The following is a 23626-nucleotide window of genomic DNA, read 5'->3' as shown; positions in this document are numbered from 1 at the left end:
ATTCCTTGCAAAAGGTGTCTATTTAGTGTTTGAACATCCTAACTTCTGTTTTATTGCCAGAAAGGGTAAAACCTATTATTTTTTCATACTTTGATACTGGAAAAATGTCCGATTTTGTGTATTTTGTTGCCTGTTTTTTGGTTCCACGGCGTGCTTTGAAAAATGTAGCTTGCGTACAAAATCATTGCAGGAGCAGAAATTCCTTTATTTGAATCAAGGTTAGCTGTAGGGTAATGGATCAAATCATCTGTTTTGTGTTCTCTGCTCTAATTGCTTTTACCCAGGCCGATGACCACCTTGGCTAGAATTAAAATTCTGCATTAAAGTTCATTCCACAAGCAATGAAATACATTCCTTATTTATTCCAGCGCAGTTTGACTGAATAATCCCAAGGAAGCAGCCTCGGCATGTTGATATTTGTGCCGATTGCCCTGCGACCATGCACAGCACGGATTTCATTGCGAGCAATTGGGAAGCACGCGCTGCAAATGAGAATGTGCCAGAACCCAGTGCACGCAGAATGTTTCAGCTCACGGCTATGTTGTTACCAAGGGGGGCAAGTTTCTTGAATGTATCACATGTGCAGACCAAGTCTTCAGCATTACAGTTTTTTTTTTTCAAGTTACGCATGGTCGTTTTGGACGTGGCTTGCAATTTTTTGCCGTCCTCAATTTAAATTTGTGTTAAGTTAGTTTAAGTTACGTCATTTATTACGTGTATTGCCACCACATAGAAATATTCCGGATTATGGTGCTGGCAACACAATCTCCCACCAATTGCCATGCCAGCTTTAATGGGTGCTCACTAATAGCACTCTCCCCAACACCTTTGTCTAAAGTGGGGGAAGGAATCTGTTTTGTGTCCTCCACCACCGGGGCCGCTGTCCTACAGACTCCTCCCCCTGTCTTCTATTGATGGTCAGGTTTGGTGTGTTGTATTCGACCAGCAATACGGGCAAAACGTCGGGCGATAGTGGGGGCAGCGAAGAGAGCACAGACTCGGAAGAGGACGTGGAGGAGGAGGACGTGAGCGTCAAGCCCTGCCGACACTCGGCCAACAACAACAACGCGGAAGACCGAATGGATGTCGACGGTGCTGACGGTGGGTGGTGCTTGCTGCGTTCGATTTGTGTCGATACACAATTATAGCAGTTGGCTGGACAGCTCCAGGGATCTCAATGGGTTGTGTGAAAGCACTTCCACACAACTGGTGAATAATAAGAATAATGTCATGTATGAATAAAATCCTTGATGAGTCATTTTACTTTTTCACAAGGGCCTTGTTTGGACAGTTCCGTTTTTACGAAGTAGTTTGCTTGTGGGATGAAGCTGCAGTACCTATAGAAGATCCACACATACAAGGGGATAACATTTACATTCCACACACATGGGTTCACAAAACTTAATGGTGTACTGCTATCTTCTAACTACCTAACAGGCAAACAAGTTTGGAAGTCTGACAACCAAAGTGATTTGCTAGCACATTCCTCCAAAGTGCACCACCAAGCTTGGCATGATGCTGGATTGAAGCCCTGTGCCTGCGTGACACTGTCAGGCACTAAGTGAGGTTCTGGGTTCTATCCCTGAAGTTCCTTGATCAGTGTATCAGAAGGTTAATATTGATCATATGCACTGAACCAGTTCTCGTATGATCCTATGTTTAAACTCTAAGGCTTCCTATTATACTGGGGAAGCTCATAATGGCTATGAATGAGTCGATGTCACTGAGGTTCCTGGAATTAGCATCTTTCTCGCTCGCTTTCGGAGGAAGCTTATCATCGCTGTTACAGCATTGAGTCGGCATTAATTTGTCCCATAAAATGTGAGCATGCAGTTTATCACAGCGGCTCCTAGCACCTGCCTTGTATCGGCAAAGTGCAGCCTCCTAATGCTTCTTCAGGACTGCAGCATGGCTTACTTCCATGTTCACCGGTGGAAGAAGGATTCGACGCTTACGTGATTACATAGATTTCCTCTTTCACTTTCGTAAGGTATAGAGGCTGACATTTTTATTACTTTCCAGGTTCTAGAGCTTGATTATGACAAAAGCAGCTAGAAAAGTAACTTTTGGTCTTTGAATACAGTTGCCAAGATGCTTGCAATGTCATTGCCTTAAAGGTTTGAAAGACAACATGGTAGATGTAATCGGGAAGAGGATGGAGGGACGGGTGATCGTGACAGCCATTCGAGTGGCATCCAGAGGTCAGCTACCAAGAGGGAAAGACCTGAAGTCAGATGATGATGATGATGATGAGACTTGTAGAGAAAACCTTGGAGGTTCATTGTCAACAGTGTAACAGCCATAGCCTCTGTAAGATGGAAGTCAATGATGGTGGTGTGGTGACATCAACAGCACTGTCTGTGATAACCTGCTGACTGTAACCGGTTGACTGTAATCTTGTCTCCCATCGTAGCTTCAGGTCCCGGATGGACAGCGCGATTTGATGATGTGGCGATGGACACGGGGGGTGGGGCATCTGCCGATGGTGACGTGGGAGGACGGGCGGGTGACAGCACCAGCACCAGCAGCAGCTCCAGTTCGTCTCCAGCTGTAGTGGACACAGGCTCCAGTCTGTGGGAGAACGCAGGGGGCAGCCCTGGACCTGGGCAGCAGGGCCTCAGCTGGGCTGATTTTCCTGACACCAAACCCAAAACCTCCAGGTGCCCCCTCCCTCCTTTCTTTGCTGCCCGATATTAGAGCTCTGTGAACAGCAAAAATGAAACGTGGACAAAAAGTGAAAAGATCATACTTGCTGTAAATGTAAAAAATATATTCTTAAACGATTTGATTACTTGTTCAGATTCGAGGATACTATTTGGCTTCTTGTGCCCTTGTGATATTTAATCTTTAGTTGTATGAATCTATGGTATAAAGTTATAAATATGTATGCACTGGAAATTATCTTGTACACCTTATTTGATGCATGTATTGTAAGTGTATTAATACACTTTAAATGATGAATCATTATAACCCCAATGCTTGACAAGGGTTAAAAAAGCAGACTGTTAGGTGATGGCGCACACTAGCTAAACAGCTCCTCTCCCTTGTTGCTAATCAAATGTACCAAGAAGCTCATATTACTAACCCTGGCCCTGGTGCATAACCAGCCTTCTTTTCAGTTTTTGTTATTTCACTTTTCATGTTCACAGTGCGTCTCGGTCCTTGATGTGCGACGTGAACAGGTATTGCTGGGCTTTTTTGAACAAAGTGCAAGTGGCATTTAAGGTCAACAGCATTTTCATTTGACAGGCGTATATGCAACACTTGGACCAGTTTCCTACTCTGCTCATCGGCAAGCCATGGTTGGTTCCACAATTTTTGATTTGTGACGGTACAACCAAGAGCCAGTATGAATACATTCAAGCCTTTGACTCATTAAATGAGCAATGGGGTAGCAGTCGCCTCTGTTTTTGGCCACTAGACAGTGGTGGGAATTTTGCGTTCCCATGGTAGGGGTCTACCATAGGTTGACCACTGTTGGCTTCCCGTAAAGTGATACTTGCATTATCTACCCCAGAGGGATGATAGGGAATACATTTTACCATACAGAAATGTGTAACTTGCACCGTATATACTGTGTATTAAAATGAAATTCCAAATTACTCTAATTTTAACAAGGTTAGGATTTTATCATCGTTATTCTAACTGTTCCACCTGAATTTACTTTTATCATGTCAATAAATATTTTTGTGTGATGGGAAGTCAGATTATAATGAATATTGCATACACATGACATTATTTAGTATTTCATTGTGTATACTAATAATGACAAATGACCTTATAAAATAAACAATGCTTTAAAATAGGCCAAGTAATTCTCAACTTTTTGACGTGCCCTCGTACATGTGTATCCGTTTGTACAGACCCCCCACAGCATTAGCACACATCAGGTGCAGGATTGATTCCCTTATTTAAGTATATCGTATGTATAAAACCCCACCTGCTGTCACTTAATTTTTAATATTAACATGCATTTTATATTACAGGAGCTTTTACCTGAGCAACAGTGCACCTGCAAATCTGCCCTTTTAACATGTGGGACATTTTTAGGGCCATTAAAACGATGAAAAGCTGAAATTCATGGCTGTTCAGTCCACACACCAAAGGTGTCTGGGAGCGAGTTCGTGCCTCGTGAACTTCCCATTTTAAAATGTCACCTGTTTGCATGCTGGTGATTTACTCTCACTGAATGTGCACATGCAAACTAAGCAGTTCTTGTCAGCCTTCTGCGATGTCACTATACCGCATTATAAAATTCTAAATGCCCATAAAACATACATAAAAAAAGACTCCTGACTCTTAAGAGGTGTATTGAAATGCGTCAGGTGTCGGTACTGAGCTTGGCACCATTGTGATCCTGGTTTCAAATTCAAGCAGCCACTCGCGATCAAACCGGGTTCTCCTTTGTCATCTGTTAATGGTTTCAACTAATAAGTTGCACAAAAACCGCCATATTACATTTTAAATAAACGTGTTACTTCCCATAATTCAAGTTCTAAGAATGAAAAAAATATCAATTTGATTACCCGTACCATGTATGTTTCTCATCAGGGTACATGGGAAGTGCAGTACCCTTTGTGTGCTTCAAATTAGGTTGCTTGAATCGATCTCACATTTCCTTTCACAGACCATTCTTTAATAGAGGGTGATACGTTCCTCTGCGATATATCCTCATTTAAGGACTTAATGCCGAGAGCACATTTTATAGTTAATTATATCCCTGACTCCCTAATTGCATTCGGAGTTTTTGTACGATCTCAACAACTTGTGTTTACCAAAAATAAACTTATCCAGTGTTCATTCTCGATTTGAAGTTTTCGTGACTGCAAGGATCCATGCTCTTTGGTTATTTCAGCAGTTGCTTCTGGCTGTGGTGGTCCCACCTGATGGCGAGCGCTTGTGTTGCGCCTGAAACGTCGTGATTTAATGTTTTTTTACCTATGCGACTTTACCGAAAGAACCAAAGTGTATTTATCCAGTGTTGTAGACTCTCTGGAAAAGTGCTCTTATCACTCCTTGTGATGTGATTAAGTGCTTTGTGCAGTATACAGCATCACGCTTGCTGGTCACCTTAATTCCCTTACAAATTAGTAAATCAATTTAGGCTAATTTTACCTCCAGTAGACCCTGATCAAGTCCGGATAACAGTTGCCACTGGTGTCTTATGTCATGGCTGATAGATGACCCGATATAGTTGGTCAGAGTCCAAGGGCACAACTCGCCACCACATTGCTTCCCACACTTCCATGCATCCAAGTACAGCCATACACATGGCGGGCACACATACAAACATGATTTCCATAAATTTTGTTGAGTTCTTATCATTTATGATTTTATATTGTAAATTATATCCAGGTATACATTTGTGCATTACACAATGATTGTAACTGCACACTAGGTTTATCTCGTATGCATGCACATTGCATGTTTTGGTAAATGTAACTGCTGCTTTCATATTTAGTAGCATGGGTGTTGGTCATAATTCATATTACAGTAATTTCCATGATATGTCAATTCATTGTCAACTTGACTTAACATTAATTGAGATTTAGTTTGACTATAACCTCCATATACCTTATATGAAAACAGCATTTAAAAAAATTCAGCAATTTTATTTATCAGAGTTGAGAAAGAGGTTTTAGCAGTTTGTCGAATACTGTTCCATATGCTTATTGTCAACGAGGCACTAATTGGCAAAATAATTCCTATATATGCAGCCCTGCTTGTGGAAGCACTTATGGCCAATTTCACTTCAATGGGAAAAAAAAATCTGCAAGCAAGTCAAATGCACAACAGTGAGTGGATGGCGTCAAATAGATGTCGCTTTGCGCCCACGAGTTTTTCCGGACATTGTTATGTACTGTGTAAAGTAATGCAATTCACTTCGAGCCTCATGGAAGGATTTGATATTTTTTGCAGAAGGGTTTCCCAAGTTGAACGTGGTTCATGTTGATCAAGCACATTTGGTGTGTTAACTATGGTTAAATTAGGATTATTTTTTTATGTAAAAGTGAAAATTTTGAGCATTTCATTTCGGTGAATCATTTTTTGTTTTGGAGATAAATAGTTACAGGTAGTCTTTCATAGTTCGGCGACTTGGAGGCAAGGGTTGGTGGATCATGATGAAACCTTCAAGCCAGTTGGGTTGAAGGTAACCAGGAGATGGTAGTACACAAAGTAGATTCCTGACCAACCTGTAAAGACTTTTGAGAGTTATTCCCCTCATATGCCTGGGTTTTTGCCATTTCTACAACCAAAACTCTAATAATAAAGTGGCCAAGTGTCATAATTCAGGAACCTCGAGCTAATGTGTTTAGAAACTCATTCAGGTTTAATTTAATACATGAAGGACATTATTTGGACAGTCATATTTTGAAACAATTGAGCTTGGCTGCTTTTAAATTTGGCTCCTTCACTAAACTGAAAGACATTGCTTCGAATAATTTGAGTGTGCATGAAACACTTAAAAAAATCCATACACACTGGCTAGCAGCCCACTTTCTGTACTACCATCTCCTGGCCTGAAATTTGCAAACTACACATGTTGATGCACAACCCACAAAGGCACACTTGCAGATGGCAGCAATATGAACCAATGCAACGTGTTTGAATAAGGAACTAATGTGCCTCACTCTTTGCAGTCTCTCGGTCACCGGCCCCAGGAGTAGCTCTCCCATCGCAATGGAAACTGGCCCTGACACCACCGACCACACGAACAAGCACGTGGCCTCGCAGACGGCCGGTGAGTTTGACCATGGCCGCTGTGGATAGGAGTCCAAGAACACAGCCATCTTGTAGCTCAAATTACAGGACCCTGGAGACTGGGTTTCAGTGCCACAGCTTCAGCACATGGAGACCGGTTTTGGCCACTCTTACGAAGCAGTCTGGAGACATGGTGCCTTCTACACAGGTCGTTTGGTCAAAGAGCTCGCAACCTTTAACATTTATAAATTCTGTTTGTCTTCACACTTTCGGCTTCCTCCGAATCATCTCCCTGCTCGAACGAGTAATAGGAAGGCACTTGTCTCCACTCGACCAGTGGTGGAAATTCAGATTTCAATTTTTTAGACAGTCTTTTCATAGGATGACCATTTGTTAGCCTATATTAAAATTACTGTTTCTTGCTATACACAACATTGAATTGTTTGGAATTTTTTTGAAAACTGTCAACGGTTTATGGTACTGAGCACTGCACATCCTCCATTATCATTCAGTCATGTAATGTCATTTAATCCGACCGTGTCAGTCTGTTATTCACTTTGACTAGTGTCATTCATTGCTATTGGTCGAGACATTCAAGTGTCAGGGTGACGTCACTAACAAAAGAAACTTGTTTTGGTTTATGACGGGGAGCTGAAAGCCAGTCTCCTAAAATAGCTCGGAGATTCAGGCCACTGATCCCGAAAAGGAGTCCTCTTATCGCCACAGTGATGAGGTTATGACAAAAGGCAAATGGAGTGAACCATTATTGTCGGTTCCAGGCCATTGCCTGGACACGAGGGGAGACTTGTATCAATACAGTTGAACCAAAGTGACGCAATTTTTGGTTCATTGCTGATGTCAGCAGAATAGCGACTGCTCAAAGGAAGCAGAACACAATTGCAACTCGCGTTTCAAAATCCCCTTTGTCATTGGCGCAGCAAGGCTAGTCTCCTTATGGTTTCTCTTTAAATTGTACTTATTTTGATAATTTTCTCATCACAATAAATTTCAACCCTTAAAATGCTTTCATGGTCTGTGCCATTGGTACAAATCAGGTGGTAAATTACAGCCTGGAAGGTAGTAGACCACTGAACTGGTACCACTGAACCTGAGTTATAATCTGAGCAGCCAACTGTGCTTAACCCGGATTCTCAAGTTTTAAAGATTTCATGAACTCTGCCTGGCCACAAAAAACTGCATAATACGAATAAATAAATTTGACTGGTAAATTTCAGCTCTGAAAAAGTATAGTTTTAACTCTCATACAGAATCTCATAGGGAGCGCGTGGGACAAGTCTGATAAAAAGGCCGCTTAAGTCTGTGGGAGACATACTATCAAAAATTTCTTCCAGATGTTCTCACTGCTTTGTGAGATTTACAAATGGATTAATTCTTAAGTTACATGATTCTTCAACAAGAAAGGCACTTGGGGGGGGGGGGGCGGTATCTGAATGGGAGTTACATGGGGAGAACCAGCATTGTTAAAGCACTACGTTGAGCATGGTGGCTACATTGGGCACCTCATTTTACAACTTTGGAGACGAGGGTTGGTGAATTGCATACATTTGTGAGAGTCTGAAACTTGTTGGGCTGCACGGTGACCAGAAAATGGCAACATTCCATGAAAGGCAATAGGCCAAAAATCTAAATGCAGTTTCCTTCTAAAATAAAAGGCTGGAAAAATGTCTTCGCATTATTATTTATGGCATCAGTTGGTAAGCTGTTTTTTTTCATTGATGGGCATGCCAGCACTCCATGTATTACTCAGCATCATTAAATTTGTGCCACTTTACATCATGAAGGGCGCTCGGTGACGGGCGGTTTCTCTTTGTCTTATACTGCCTGCCGCCAGTCATTGTATTCATAACATGGAGCAATTCCATTCAGGGCCGTGGAATATGCCGCAGATAACGATTTTGAGGGGAGGCCCAGTCCAAACCACCTCCTTACCCCCTAAGGGTTGCAACTAAGGCTATAGCCATCCTAGATATGAGTTAAACATTTACATTTTTGACACGTCTAGAGCCTCAAGCAAGCAAGGAACTATATTTTGTCTTATCTATGCTCTTTGTGTGTCTGGTTTCTGTGTCCGCATGAACATTTGTAAAGTTTAAAAGTAACTATCCGTGTGGTGTTATAAAATATTAGTTTCTTTAATGCCATTACCCACGTGGCCCCTACACTTTCGCGTAGACTCTGTAAAAGCAGACCTGTTGCTTCGTCTTGGGAGTCAATCGCGATGTGGATAATTGTGTCGACTGCCGTAATCTATCCAGTTTTGACAAACGGTCTAGAAGACGTTTGCTATTAAATTGCAAGTTTGCGAAGTTACACACATCGCCTCGCAAATTTATTTTGATGCTACGGAATCAGCAGGTCGTTGGGGTCAAGTCTTCTGAAGACCCCCCCCCCCCCCCCGAGGCATTGCTTTTCCTGCCAAAAAGGATCGCGTCACACGAGGGCGCTTCTGCTGAAGCGGTTTGTGCAGGCAACCGTGACGCTGTACATGGGGGCACGATGTACAGCATTGCTCTGGTTGCTTTACCTGATCCCCAGTAACAAGCACTACAGCTAACAGCATGGATCGCGGTGCGGGTATCGCTTGCGAAACAGTACATTGCCAAATACAGAAGTGCTCGCGATTGCGATAGGGCCCGTTGACTGCCTGCATTCTAAGCACGCACCAAGCATGTGCAGCAGCAGCGAGCGTGCGTGATAATTTATCCCCGATCACAGTCCGTGTTCTAATTGCGCAGCGACTCGGTCGCAATTTTTTGCCGGAGTGGCATTTGATTTTGTCAGGGTTGCTCCGTATTGACTGCTCACGGCGGTGACGATATTGTCCAGGACCGGGCTTCAATCGGTGGTGCAGCCAGTGGCTCTGTGGACAGGTTTCGTATGAGCTTGAGGCACGAAGCGGGCAGGAGCTGGTGAGCAGCGGGTGATGACTTCGCTGTGCGTGAAGCAACAAATGAAACTCACGCGGCCATACCAGTAGACAACAGCTATAGGGAGGTACTTGTCAGCAACCCTGGTCGGCCATCCAGGGACCAGGACCTTTTCCCTGTGGTCGCTTATTTTTGGGAAGAGGCGGACAAGGGCATGGAGCTAATGCAAGCCTGGTCGGGGACGCTGCCACAGAAACCATGCGGATAAAATTGTCCTAATCAGAGTGACGGGACTTCTTCCCTTGGCAGCCAGGGAGGCCCCAATGGTCCCAACCACAGACAGCGGAGGTGTTTCCACATACCCTGCACACTACTCGGGAAGTGTCAGCCTCAGAAGATGAAAATATCTCCGGAACTAGTCTGACCTTGCGTCGACCAGGAATTCCACCCCCTCTCTGCTGTCGTTGGTCTATGGCTACAACATTCCTTGCACAGCTGAACAAGCATCAGCTATGTGCCTTCATGCAGGAGGCTGTGATAGAGGAGCTGAGCAGAAGAGAGTCAAGTCAGAACAAACCTAACAGGCGACATTACTCATCATTGGCTGAGTCATCGTCAGGTGAGGCAAACTAAGAAATGGATGTTTTAACAAAAGACCTCCAGCGTTAGCTGAGACGCAGGACCAGACGCAAGCTCAAGCTTGCTGAACCGGAGAAACCTCAGCTGACTGAGGCAGAGCCATTCTTCACCAGTGATCTACTGTGAAGAAATACAACGCTTCCGCTTCCATAGTTTCTGAAGAAACGGTTCCACTGGAAGTGGGTGAAACCAGCAGGGGCCCCACGCAGCCTCAAGGCTCGTTACGCACTGGATGAAAGGGGGTCGCTAAACTTTCCCTTTGATCCCAAAAGGAGGAAAGCTCCCAGGCCCTGCCAGATGCAATGAACAGGGCTCTAAATAAGGAATTTAAGATAGGTCATCATGCCGCAGCTTCTGCCATATGCATCGCTACGTACGTGGCGTTCGTAGCCAAGTTCATCATCGAGTTGTTGAAGACTCCAAGCCCAATGAAGGATCAGGAGTTCTACCAGACCTACCTCTAGAATGCGACCATGTTTTCCCTCAACGCAGGAAGAGATGTGCTGGACAGTGTCTCCGAGGTACTGGCTGCTGTCGTAGTGGGCCGAAGGGTGATCTGGCCTCAAGGACTGAAGTTAACCGCCAGCTGTTTGAAGGGGAGATCCTCTTTATCAATGACTGTCAGAACGACTTAAGAAGGTGGACGGCGCAAATACGTCCTTTCGTCCACCATTGGGCCTTTGGACGTTCGTCTTGGTATTACAGCAGGGAGCCCGGCTCCAAACCAACCTACAAGTCCCACTGCACCGGAAGCAAGACAAAGGACAAGCCGAAATGGCCACAGTGCTGAGCTGAATCAGCCACTAGGGCACAAGTGTCGGCACCACTATTGATTCCAAGGAGAGCAGCTGGTTCCCCCTGTCTCCTGCATGCATAGGGAGCCATATAACCATATTTACGCAGGTGTAGGCTCGCACGACAAGGAACACATGTCCGAGCAGTCATGGAGCAGGGCTACAACTGGGCTTCCAGGCTCATGTTTCAGTGGATTAAAACCTTTTCCTCCGTTGGAGAATCCAGAGCTCGCTCAGGAAATCTCAAGACCTTTTGGTATCCAAGCCATTCAATACATGGCTACAAACTAACAAGGGCTGGGAGTTTTTTATCCAGATTTTTCATGGTCAGAAAAAGCTCTGCTTTAGGCCAATTCTGGATCCTGATGTTCTATCAAGAATACCCTGCAATAGGGTGATGGGATGACTTTGGGAGACCTGCAAGATGCCCACCTGCCACGTGCCTTTTCACCAACAGTGCTTCCAGTACCTGTGATTTTATGCCCTCGGGCAACACTGAGAAGCGAGTACTGCCATTCTGCCTGGCTGGTGTTCAAGGTTGTCGTGGCTTTGGTGGTGGCGACGAGAGTTACCCCTATCTGGATGACCTGATAATATCATCATGTTCCAAACTCCAGCAGGACACCGATGCTGTCCTTAGACTGCTCAAGGACTATGGTTGGGTGATGAACCCAGCATAGTTTTTCCTTCAATGCAACTACTATCACCTCAGTGACGACATTTGGAAGGATCGGATGTGGTTTCCGGACAAAAAAGCATTGCTCATCAGCCAGCAGGCTCGAGAGCTGAAAGCCAGTCCGGTGACCAGGGCAAGGAACATCCTAGTCATTTTAGGGCACATGGCCTCTACCACAAATATGGTGCCCTGGGCAAGCCACTTCTGGGATGTACTGTGGCAATGGGACCCATTTTTGTTCAGTGTCAAACTTTGCCTTTCTACCATATTCTCTCTACCCCCTCCTCTCCACATGGCCTTTGTTGTGTCCGTGGAAATAATAATTATGTTTTTTGTGCGTCCCCCTACCCTGGGGGTGCTTTGCTATCAGTAGTGAGGATTATGGGTAGGGGTGGGGAAGTATGTTCATGGCTGCTTTATCTGCAGCGTGTTCCGTGGCCCAAAGAGAATTGCTGAATTTTATGAATAACATTGGATTGGTGGCCAACAGTATGGACTAGAAAAAACACAAGTTTTTACCAAGGTATAAAACCATGTTTTTTGTGGTCAGTGATTGGTGTTGGTAGTGTGCAGAGTTTTACGTTCCGCTGAAGTTGTTTGTGTGGTTGTGGTTTATTAATACAGGGTCATATACACACGATGTTGATAGTGCTTATTCATGATAGCAATAACCGGTATAGCGTAGGGCAGGTACATCAACAACACAGACCTTCCATTTGTAAGGCACCTCTAATACTGCCAATGCATTCCACTTGTAAGTCCACCTTGATATGTGGCCACCATAAAACTATCGTCATCCACAACAATAGGCCTACAAAAAGAGGCACACAGTGATATTTGTTCATTGTCAGCCACTTTACACCCTGACGCTTGCTGCTGGTCATTCCAGACCTACCACCGGTGGTGAAGCAGCAGCAGAAGCCCGAAGGTGGCAGCAGTAGCAGCAGCAGTTTGCACACAGCACGGGCTGTTGCACCGGGCGTGCCTTCGGACGATGACAACAGCTCATCAGGAGGCTCGGACAGCGACGATCACGAGGAGGCGGCGGCGGCGACAGTCGGGGCGTCGCCTTCGTCTTCTTCTGCTCCCGGCGGAGCTGCCAGCAGTGCCGGCTCGCGGCCCGGGGGCTGCGTGGTCACGGAAACGATCACGACGGGCTCCGTGCAGGAGACCGTGTGCCTCACCATGGACGCGAAGAGCGAGACGGCGGTCTTCAAGAGGTACCTGCTCTGCGCGGAGAGCGACGGGCAGGGCGAGGGCTTCGCAAATGCAGAGGGTGGAACGGGCTTTTGCTTCGTGAGGCTTTCTTGTTGCCGTGTGAAAATTGGGTGGTGAGGTTTCAATCCTGATTGAGTGCCATCTTTTTGGAAAGTTTCCAGTGGGTTTTTCCCTTGCAGAGAGAATGATCCTGCTGCAGGAATGTGGAAATGATGCAACTAGCTTGCATAGGGCTGTCAATGGAAATGAGCATTCAACAGGGATACTTTGAAAACCTGTTATAATAACCAAAGTGTCTGAAAACCGATTATACTCGAGGGGATATTGCTCTATCCATGTGTATAGTTCAGCACTCTATGCGCTGTAGTGTCACGTTATAGTTCAGCAGGATGGGGATCTCGCACTTGTCCATGATCCACCAACCCTGCCTGTAAAGTTCTGGATTACAGGTGTGCCCCTTACGTCCCACACAACAGCTCATATCAGGTTTTTTTTACTCTCACCTGTTATTCCATGTTGCTAATTATGTTCCAACCAAATATGTATTGAATATATTAATGCATTGCAACTTGTTAGAACTTTTTTTACGAGTTGTGGCTTTCAAATGCATTAAAAAAGATCACTTTGTCCAGATTATTACAATTCTAGTTGTGCCTACCGTGAAATGCTGGGTGACACATGAAGGCTATCATTGGGAGTGTAATTCTACTTATGGCGTCAGATCTTTAATGAACACCACTTTTTTAAGCATACGCATGAAATAACACTTTTAAATGCACATTTGGCTATGATTGAGATAACTTTTCTTCCTCCAAAAGTCACAGTAAACCTTTAATTAAATTTCCGGTAAGGTTTGAAAACCACTGCATTAACCTTTACACATCCTAACACTAAATTGATCCTTTTAAAATGCAGAGAGTAGATGTGTATAGATTGTCATCCAAGGCCATTTATTGAAATGTAGTCATTTCCTTGTAAGGAATTTATGGAAAACATTCTAAAATGCATCGATTTCTAAAGGTAAACATTTTATTTCACAGGGGGATTGTGTTCATACTAGTAAAGGCAACTGCCGCTCAAATAATAAAGCTAAACTGAGATGATGTATTTGTTTTGTTAAAATGTTATCATTCCATCCTTCAACTGTGGTAGTGACATTTTGTTTAAATTGTTTCTTTGGGCCATGACGACGTAGTGGTTGTTTATTTATTTGTTGGTCGTGAACTTTGTGTTGGTGTAGCATGGCTTCGCATTTTGTGAACCGACAACTCGATGAAAAATAATTAAAATTACGTGATTTAGATAACTACGTCAGAGTGAGAATTCCCACCGTCACAAGTAATAGTTTTACAAATGAGCACACGATTAAGTATTCACATGGAGTTTACATTATGCCTATAGTGACACCGCTGTATACTGTTTTAACAGCATCCTTACACAAGTATAGGCTGAAAATATAAGACTTGATTGCGTGAGAAGATTAAAATAGGTAAACTTTTTGGGCAACGGCCCTTCATAGCAGAGATAGCCAGAATATTTGTTTGGTTGACTTACCGCTGTACAGTTTTATAGTGTGGTGGTTTAAAATACTTTAAAATGAGGCTGTAAAAATGTAGACGTTGATGGATATTATTTTTTAGTATAAGAAACAGGGTAGTAAGCAGACTTTGAAATAATGCATAAATTATTAAGTGCATTCATGGAAATGGCAAATTTTTAATTTGCAAAACTGATGAAAAGTAGGTAGGTGTATATTTTAAGAGCATCGGAATAACCATGTCCTCAAAACCTTTTAACGTAATGAATACTTTATAAAAGGGCTTCACTTTAACAAGAACTTAATCCACTGTTCGTTAAAACTCATGAAACAATTCTAGCAGTGTTGGGTTCTTATGTCCAGAATTCTCTTTATGCCACCATTCAGGTCAATGCAAAAGGTGTGCGGACCTTTAAACCTTGCTTATGAACTGCTGCTGCTACACTTTTCTGCTGCCGCTGCTGTTTGCTGCAGTGGCAGCTGCTTTGGGCAGAGCGCCGAGTGACTCTGTGATCTCTTGTTGCACTTGTCTTCCCTTCCCACTGGCTTCTATGAGGTGCAGGATCTTTAGGTCAACATGTAGATGGTATGTAGATTTTGCTGCCTCTGAAAAAAGAGTTCCTCACTGACCATTGAGCCATGCCATTTTTGGCACATGCACAGCGAAACCCTGCTTGTTTTTTTCTTTCTGTTTTGATTTAGCTTTGGCTGTCCTTTTCTTTCACTGTTCTGCTTTTTTGTAATTTTCGTTATTGATGATTTTTTGTCACCATTGGCCCTCTGCGTCCCAGCATGTCTGTCTTAAGATTTTTTTGCCGCATCAAACATGTCTTTTCATTATTGGAAACAAATCAAACGCTATATTTTTTAAACAGTTCTAGAGACATGTATCGGCTTCAATAAACATTGAGGCGCTTACATAGTGCACTAAAAATACCACTACCTGGGCTGAGTGTAGGTCATCAATTTGTCATGGGTTTTTTTTAGCCGTTGCATGTCAAATCAACCATTGCTATAAAATGTGACTTTGTTGCATACTTATGCTGAATTAGTATAGAAAGCAGTAATTTCTGGGAGCAAACTAAGTGCAGCCCGATTACACTGTTCATTGACTAAATGTGGCTGGGAGTGCCAAACAATTTATGCTGCATGTCTCAGGTTGGCTGGTTATAGAATGTGCAGTAAAATCACCTATAAAAGGCAAACCAAATATTACAATGCAGCATTTGCTACAGTGATGCAATTGCGACTCATTCCGATCATGTTTTGCACACCTTTAGCTAATTTTGGTACATTTCTCCCAAGCCTGGCCATAAGAACATGCAAATTATGATTCAGATGCCCTCTTAGAATGACCCAATTGACCAAATACAACACAAAGTATGCAGATAGCATTATACAGTGGCAACACAGCGCTGAGCCTGTTTAGAAGCCATTAAATATACGTGGAGGTCATATAACAAGGTTACGTACGACAACACCCAGGTGTCTGTAGTGTAACTGCAGAGCTACAATGTGCTTTCCATCTCATCAGTTGCCTACGCCAATCACAGTGCGGCATGAAATAAGAGGGGACACCAGAAATCCTTTTACGTTTTCAGATCAGAGTTGTATAAGTGATGCATTTCAGTTTTACGTGCCGTGCGCATCCTTTTAAATAAAACTTAAAAGTTAATAGATTTTCCCACGTTAATCTTGAAAGATAACATCTGCTAGGTTAAAGGAGGGCGGTTGGAACAGGCGTTATTTATTAAACAGGCATAATGCATTAAGATTATTTGGCTGCTTTTAATTTCCACATGATAGGCTACTTGTTAAGCTCTCATTTGTGGCCAGGTCATTTATGAAAAAGAGCTATATAGTTCAGTGGTCCTTGTAAAAAGAAAAATAGATAGCTAGAACAGATAGGTATTTAAAACAATCATTCTTTTTTGGACTTTCAAAGTTATTTATTTAAAATTGTCCATAATCACTCAGGCTCCATGATCACATTTGTCACGGATAGGTGAGAGGTATTCTGTGTGGTTGATTAAACATGTAATGATCTTTTACTTATGCACGTACAGCGCACATGCGCTTGCATATTTTTTGGCAAATGACTCCTGCTGCCAGCCGCCTGCCTTCGCTGCCACCTGCATTTCATTCATTCATTTTCCCACTCGGAAGCTTTCAGCATGAACGATAAGAGCAATGGCAAATAACTGTAAACGAAATGATACCATTTAAAACGAGGAAGGAAATGAAATGGTGTGGTTGATACCTCGCGACTTTTGGACAGTTGGGTTGGGGGAGCAGTGCAATGCGTTGGTGTCTCACGGTAAGCGTTCCACACAGATCCGTGTGTGTATGCGTGCACACCTGTGTGTTTTTCCCCCTTCTGTCCCGTCCCCCACAGCAGTGACGCGGCGGATGTGGTGAGCTCGGATGACGTTCCCATCACCGAGATGTCCCTCAGTGGCTCCGAGTCCCCTCAAAGTCCAGTCGCGCAGCCCCCACGGACTACTGGCCCAGCGGACAGGTACGGCGTCTCTCACCCCAAACCGCGTGCACACCCAAATTTACCTTGATGATTATTAGTGACTGAGCTGAAACCATTAACTTAAGACATTTGAGAATCCAATTTCGTCGTGAGCGGCTGGCTGTCTGGAGGAAAACCCAGGACCTCATGAGTGCGTCTGAGAAATCTGGCCACCTAGGCTTAGTACGTCTGCTTTTGCTGTACACATTCAGGAGTTCCCCGGGCCATGAGGAGCCTGGCAAGGATCTGGCGATAGCGGTGCCCGTAGAGAATGGACCTCTGGAGGAAGTCCTGCCAGAAACCCTGCCCAGGTGATGCCGGTAGGCAGAGATGGAGCCACCACACACATGCAACGTCAGTCTTAATTCATACAGGCATCGCAAAAGCGATTCCTATATGAAGAAAAGAACAAACATTCACGTATGCACTGACATGAACGGAGACATGTCTGTCAACCGGCATATGTTTCAAATAAGAATATAATTTGATATTATTTTTACAATGACCTTGCCACTTCTTGAGACTTTCAAGAGAACACTGCATTGGGATGTTTGGCTGATTCCTTATGAAGGAGCGTTTTGCGGGGAAAAAACTGGAGTACCCAAAGATAATACATGCATATGTGAGTAAAACACTTCTTCTTTCGTTCGGATTCACAGTAGCGGATTAAAGATGTAATTTTAGATTTGTTATCCACTCAATTGTCTGTTCAGACACAGTGGATCCCGTCCGTTCTTCCTCTAAAGGAGTGAAGACAGCAGCTGTTTACAATGTGGTCGATCGTTTGGCATCGGTGGCCGCACTCGTAGGCCGCCGAATCTTTGACGCACCATTTGTTCATCGGGTGGCCGCATCGGCCATGCCCCGTCCTGATGCGGTTGATGGTCGACCATTGGCGGCGTGGAAGGTTGAAACCGGGAGGTTCGACGGTAGGGTCCTGTACGAAATGTTTATTTTTGATGTTGGCCGCAGTCCAGACTCTCGCTTCTATCTCTCGCCTTCATTTTTATTTGTGGCGTGGAGTGAGGCTGCTCTGACCCAGAAGGGATGGCGTGATTTTAGGCGAACAGGCGCCACTGGGTTGATGTCCCGATGTATCGGAAGGTGCGGGAGAACACTCAGATGTGCGCACACACAGGTCATGAACCCATTTGCTGTGCCGCCGTTTCCTGGTGCGTGAGTCGAGAAAAACTGCGTAAGACCTACCAGGCAGCGATTTGCATAGGCTCAGAAAATGCGGAGCGCAAAATGCGGAGTATATGTGCACGTTCCCGTCAGATCGTAAAGATGGACACTTATCAGTGGTCGCTAGCGGGAGTAACGTATCATCACTCCCGCTACACCAGCCAATCGGCTGCAATGGTGATTTTTGTTACAAGTTTCCATGGATTGCTGCTACAGCACTTCCTCTTTGAAGTAGAAGAGAGAAACTTGGGACTGATGAGGTGGGCACCCTTTTTATGATTTGGGTGTCCATCTCTATGAAATTAACTTCGCATTTAGTTGCAGCAAGAACAGAGGGTTACGTGGCATGACATTGAGCTCTCGTAGCATAGGCAAAGCACTCCATCGCAACCACAACGGTACGTCACATAAAGCGCTTAAACGACCACAACCATACACAACCGATCAAACAGCCATATACAACAAACCGTTTCATAGCTTCTAGATTTGAAGCTTTCGTGACTGCAATGATTCATATTCTTAGGTTTTTTCGGTAAAGTCACGTAGGTAAAACATTAAAATTAATGAAAGTAAAATAAAACGAAACAAAAAAATAAAATTCACGACGTTTCGGAGGCAACACAAGTCTCCGTCATCAGGTGGGACCGTCACAGCCGAATTAGCTGCATCAATTGAAGCAGCTAATTCGGCTGTGACGGTCCCACCTGATGACGGAGACTTGTGTTGCCTCCGAAACGTCGTGAATTTTATTTTTTTGTTTTGTTTTATTTTACTTTCATTAATTTTAATGTTTTACCTACGTGACTTTACCGAAAAAACCTAAGAATACCGTTTCATAGCAACAACCAACCATCGCAAAAAGTGGGCCAACCCAACTACACACGAAAATATAATCGCTCCAACACAACTGCAAACACACACAGCAACGACCACAAATAACACAAATACAAGGGCTCAAACACAACTACTAAATGGAGAACTCACCTTCCACGCAGCTGTTTCAGAGTAATGGCGGATTTAAGGCCGCTCCCGACCACCTACATTCTCGCGGAATTGTTTGCCATCTTGCATAAATCCCATGGGAAATCAGAATTGTATAAAATCATGGCCTACGCAATTTATAGAATTGCGTAAGCCGTTCAGTACTCGGGCCCCCTCGCCCTCCTTACAGCTTAGGGGATTTTTGAAAGTCTTGCAGCTTATCCTAAAATCCGTGCGATCCATCAACCTTTCTTCCAAAGAGCTGGATTACAGGTGTTCACTGCCATGCATGGTCAGGTTGTGTTTAATGCAAATGTTCAACTTAGTACCCATATATTGTGGTGCTATGATGTATATTATGTAAAGTTCAATTACTTATTTCGCATACATAAGCACCGCATTGATTCAGAAATATAACATTTGCTTTGGTGATACTGCATTGGTGGTAGTGGTGCACAAGCACAAATAACAAAAATGCAACACATTTGTCAAATAGCACTGCTTTAAAATGGAAAAAATATATAACTGGCAACAATGTAGGCAATTGCCTTTCTTCATAGCACATAGATGATATATGATCTGTGCTAGGAATAAGAGCTATTGCCTGAAATGTCCCCTATAAAAAAGTATATAGTTGGAAAAGTTTTGGGAAAGAGCCCTTCTTTCTGGCTCAGTGCAGTATTTATGAAATATACACTATATCAGTTTGCAGCGCCTGTGTTTTAAAATGCAAACTGTTGTGCTGTGTGCGGATTTGTTTTTGGCAGGCCGGAGCCACTTGCTGCAGGTGAAGTCATGACAAGCGTCTCGTCAGCTTAGTGGTGAAGTGCGGCGCAAACCTTTGATTTCGTCGTGGCTGGGGGAAATCTCACACTCGTCGAGGCTGGGGAAGTCTTATCAGAACAAGTCGCAAAAACAATAAAAAGTGTAAAGTTGTTCCCAGCGTACGCCTCGATATCCAGCCTAGGTCTTTTAACGGTGCGCATTGAAAGCTCGGCTGTATTTTTACCATTGTCCCCTCCCAAATTCGTTCAGCCACTAAACCTCAGAATATATTATTGAGTAAAAGAAGAGAGCAATATTATAATATAGCAGCCCTGTTATTGCGTTTTGCGTGTGCAAGGAAATAATTGGGGAGGGGGGTGGGGAGGATAACAACCGATGTAAATTGACGTTTTAAGTTTAGAGTTGTGCAGATTTTTAATCGCAAACCCCCTAAGTGTTTTCAAAGGGTAACAGTGGAGAAAAGGATAAACTTTCCCAGCGGAATGGCACATCACAGGACTAGCACATACGTTTTGACAGCAGGAACATATTTTTGTTTAAGTAAGGTAATATATGGCCTGTACTTTTTGAAAGCAGCAAAGTTTTGCAAAAAATATACATTACATTTTTTTAAAACGGCAACAGAGAATGGTCATTCAGTCTTGGCAAGGATCGTATTGTTTAATACATCGCTTTGGAATTAGCGTTAGAAAGAAATGTGCAAATATATATTGTACGTCTGAAACTAATATAATGAATGGACCATTTCAAATCATGTAATTAACTAAACATACCCTGACTAAACATACCCTGACGTGAGACATTGGACGCGATAATAAATGATCATGGTTGTTTTGTCGAATGGTTTGACGTTTCTAAATTAAAATCGACAGACCAAATTGATGGTGAAGCTACAAAGGAGGCTTCTGATGTGAGCAAACGCCATTGCTGAACGTGCTGTCGACTACGCTTACTGTGTAACTGTTCCTGTGTTTGCATCTTGTACAAAATACAGCTGAATTAGCAGCCCGGAGGAGTAACGTTGTGGTTATCTAATTTCTGCCAAACCATACCCTTCTCCACACCACCTCCCCCTCCTCCCCACATCCCAAAAGGCCCCATCTTTCCCAACAGAAACTAAATCCTGGCCAGATTGTAGAATTGCAGTGTATACTTGGATATTTTGGAATTGCTTGTATTAAACCAATTGCCATAAATACAACTTGAGTGGCTGTTTAATAATAAGGCTGTCGGTGCCACTGTTGATGTTTTACCAAGTGTTTGATTAAACTTAACGCAAATGCTTCTATATGCACTCTCGATTATGTTCCGTGTGATTCAGGTAGCTTTGTATTATTATAAAGTCTTTCCCCCCCCCACCCCCTTTCGTTGAATGCAATTACAAAAAAATGCCCTTATTTTTTCCTCCCTTGTTGGATCTTCCCTTTCCCTCCCCTGTCCACCATGACCTTTCCCTCTAAAAAAAATTGTTGATAAAATAACCGTTGTGTACAGAGGTCACTGGCTACGTGCTCTTTTTATATAATTGAAGTACCGTGTGCTTTTGCGTGTATGCATGTGCGTGATGATTATACCACCCTACATTGTATTGCATATTTTTTCTTTCTAATCACCTTTGTTTATTTTAGTCTTCACATGTAATCACGAAAGCCCATGATGAATTTTGATTTGAAAATCAAAAAAATTCCAGCACCATGGTATCGTCATTCCCTTTCACATAGGGGCAAGCAGCGTGGTTTCGGGTCATTGGAAAGCAGTGGCATGGGTGAAAAATGCCTCAGCGCTTGCAGACCAAGCTTTATAGCTATGCACCGTCAAATACTTTTTGAACCATGGTGCTCCTTGTCCCATTTTTGTTACATAGGCTCCATCACGAGCTAATACAGAATGTTGAGGCAGATATAGGTGTGGCTATTAATTTACCTTTGCCTCATGCCTTTTGATTAGAGATTGAAATATCAGCCGAAGCTTGGGCTTTCACATTTGACCACCACATGTTAGTGCTTTTTTCATTCTTCCCCATGGTTCCAATTCTATCGGAATAATTTGACAACTTTTGGAAAATTTCTCAACGTGTCGCATTTGTTAAAACATCCTGCAGAACAGCATTTTTTGTTATACGCTGTGTGAATTACATTTTCCCGTGTACTCTGTAGTGCGATTGTCACATGGCATCATGCCAATTTTATTTTTTTCCAGAACGTGTATTCAAATCAAGTGCAAAACCAAATTTGATGGTTATGTTGAGCAGTTATTGGTGACTGGGATGTGAACAAACTTGCTTGACAATCCAGTTTAATCACAGGTGGCTGCCCAGATTAAAATCTAGTGTCTCCGGGGTTTTCTCAATGCTGTCATCTGAGCCACCAGCCACCTATGCTGTTATTGTGATAACTTTGAACAAAAAAATATTATCTTCTTGGTTCTTTCGGTAAAGTCACGTAGAAGGGAAGTAATAAAATAATACAAATAAAACAATAAATAAAATAATGTTTCATTCTTCACCTGAGGACGGCTGCTTGCGTTGTGGCCGAAACGTCGTGAGAATTATGTTTTATTTTTATTATTTTATTACTTCCCTTCTACGTGACTTTACCGAAAGAACAAAAAAGATTAATCCCTGCAGTCACGAAAGCTTTAAATCGAAAAAAAAATAGTGTTTGTATCAGAATGGTAGTTAAGATGACTTATGGTGATGACGCATGGTCTAAACTGGGTCCAAATAGATTGTCCATTTCAGTTTAACGTGTTACTACCCACAAGCAATGACTGCCATTTTGAAGACTGGCCACAACGTTTTAAATGTTTGGTTCCACCGTAATCAGCCATGAACTTAGGCACTGCTGGGTGAAGACCTTTCAAAGTCTTTGCCATCGCTCACTGGCTTGTGGCGCAGCAATCCGTCTAGCGCAGTGGTTCTCAAAGTGTGGATACCCAATGGTCTGCGACGGTCCTCGTGGTCCGCGGGGCTGCGAAGCTAATGCTGGTTGATCCGGAAATAATGACAATGTTTAGAACTTTTGTTTTGTACATTAATTTATATTTTGTTTCATTTAGTTAAACCAGCCTAAGATATAATGCCCCTCCCAACAAAAGCCTTATAGCTGCGTAAATTTATATTTGTTTATGTTCCTGTAATATTAATCTAATATATAGTATATATTAATCATTTCATATTACTGGCATGTCGAGAGAGGCAAGTGCTTTTTGTCACCGGGGGTGGGGCAGGCTGGGTGGTCTGGAAATGTTTGCATCGGTTGAGTGGTCCACGGGCCAGACAAGTTTTGAAAAAATACTGCTCCCGCGCTTACACGAGCTCATCTCATCAATTATCGGTGGTCATCCTCTCAGACTTGTACGCATCTGGCTCCCATCATCTGTCTTGACCCTAGGCCATTCTCCCTTCTCACGACGTGTCCTGTCCGATGCCCACTTGCTTAATCCAGTTTTGTCTTTAGTTTTAATTTTGGTGGCTGCTTCCTCCCTTGGGCACCTTACAATGGTATTCTTGGTTCTTTCGGTAAAGTCACGTCGATAGAAAATAAGAATAACAAAATTTAAGATATTGAAAATAAAAAATCCCACGACGTTTCGATCGCAACACAAGCGGTGTTCATCAGGTGGAGAGAAAAGAGGGGGCAAGCCTCCAAATGCAACTGCTTAGGGTTTCCAAAGTGAGTGGGCGCTTGTGTTGCGATCAAA

The 23626-nt window shown here is 43.3% G+C and overlaps 1 protein-coding gene across 10 annotated transcripts in view; it reads left to right on the top strand.

Annotated features, from left to right (window-relative positions):
- LOC144722953 (serine/threonine-protein phosphatase 6 regulatory subunit 3-like) overlaps positions 1–21420 on the top strand; it is a 62140-nt gene extending 40720 nt beyond the window's left edge. For 6 of the 10 annotated variants that reach the window (XM_078601394.1, XM_078601400.1, XM_078601395.1 and 3 more), the window contains 7 exons: positions 923–1101; positions 2414–2660; positions 6642–6742; positions 12589–12919; positions 16850–16972; positions 17185–17283; positions 19906–21420. In XM_078601394.1, coding sequence (XP_078457520.1) covers positions 923–1101; positions 2414–2660; positions 6642–6742; positions 12589–12919; positions 16850–16972; positions 17185–17283; positions 19906–19957 — 1132 coding nt within the window. In that variant the 3' untranslated portion in view covers positions 19958–21420. Of the gene's footprint in view, positions 1–922; positions 1102–2413; positions 2661–6641; positions 6743–12588; positions 12920–16849; positions 16973–17184; positions 17293–19905 lie in introns of all 10 variants that reach the window. The other 4 variants (XM_078601397.1, XM_078601396.1, XM_078601398.1 and 1 more) reach the window with 3 other exon arrangements.
- The last annotated feature ends 2206 nt before the right edge of the window (positions 21421–23626 follow it).

This window comes from Lampetra planeri, chromosome 16, assembly GCF_965212315.1.
Source record: "Lampetra planeri chromosome 16, kcLamPlan1.2.h2, whole genome shotgun sequence".
NCBI lineage: Eukaryota > Metazoa > Chordata > Hyperoartia > Petromyzontiformes > Petromyzontidae > Lampetra > Lampetra planeri.
Note: the sequence above shows the minus strand (reverse complement) of the source record. Positions and strands in the feature narration are given on the sequence as shown.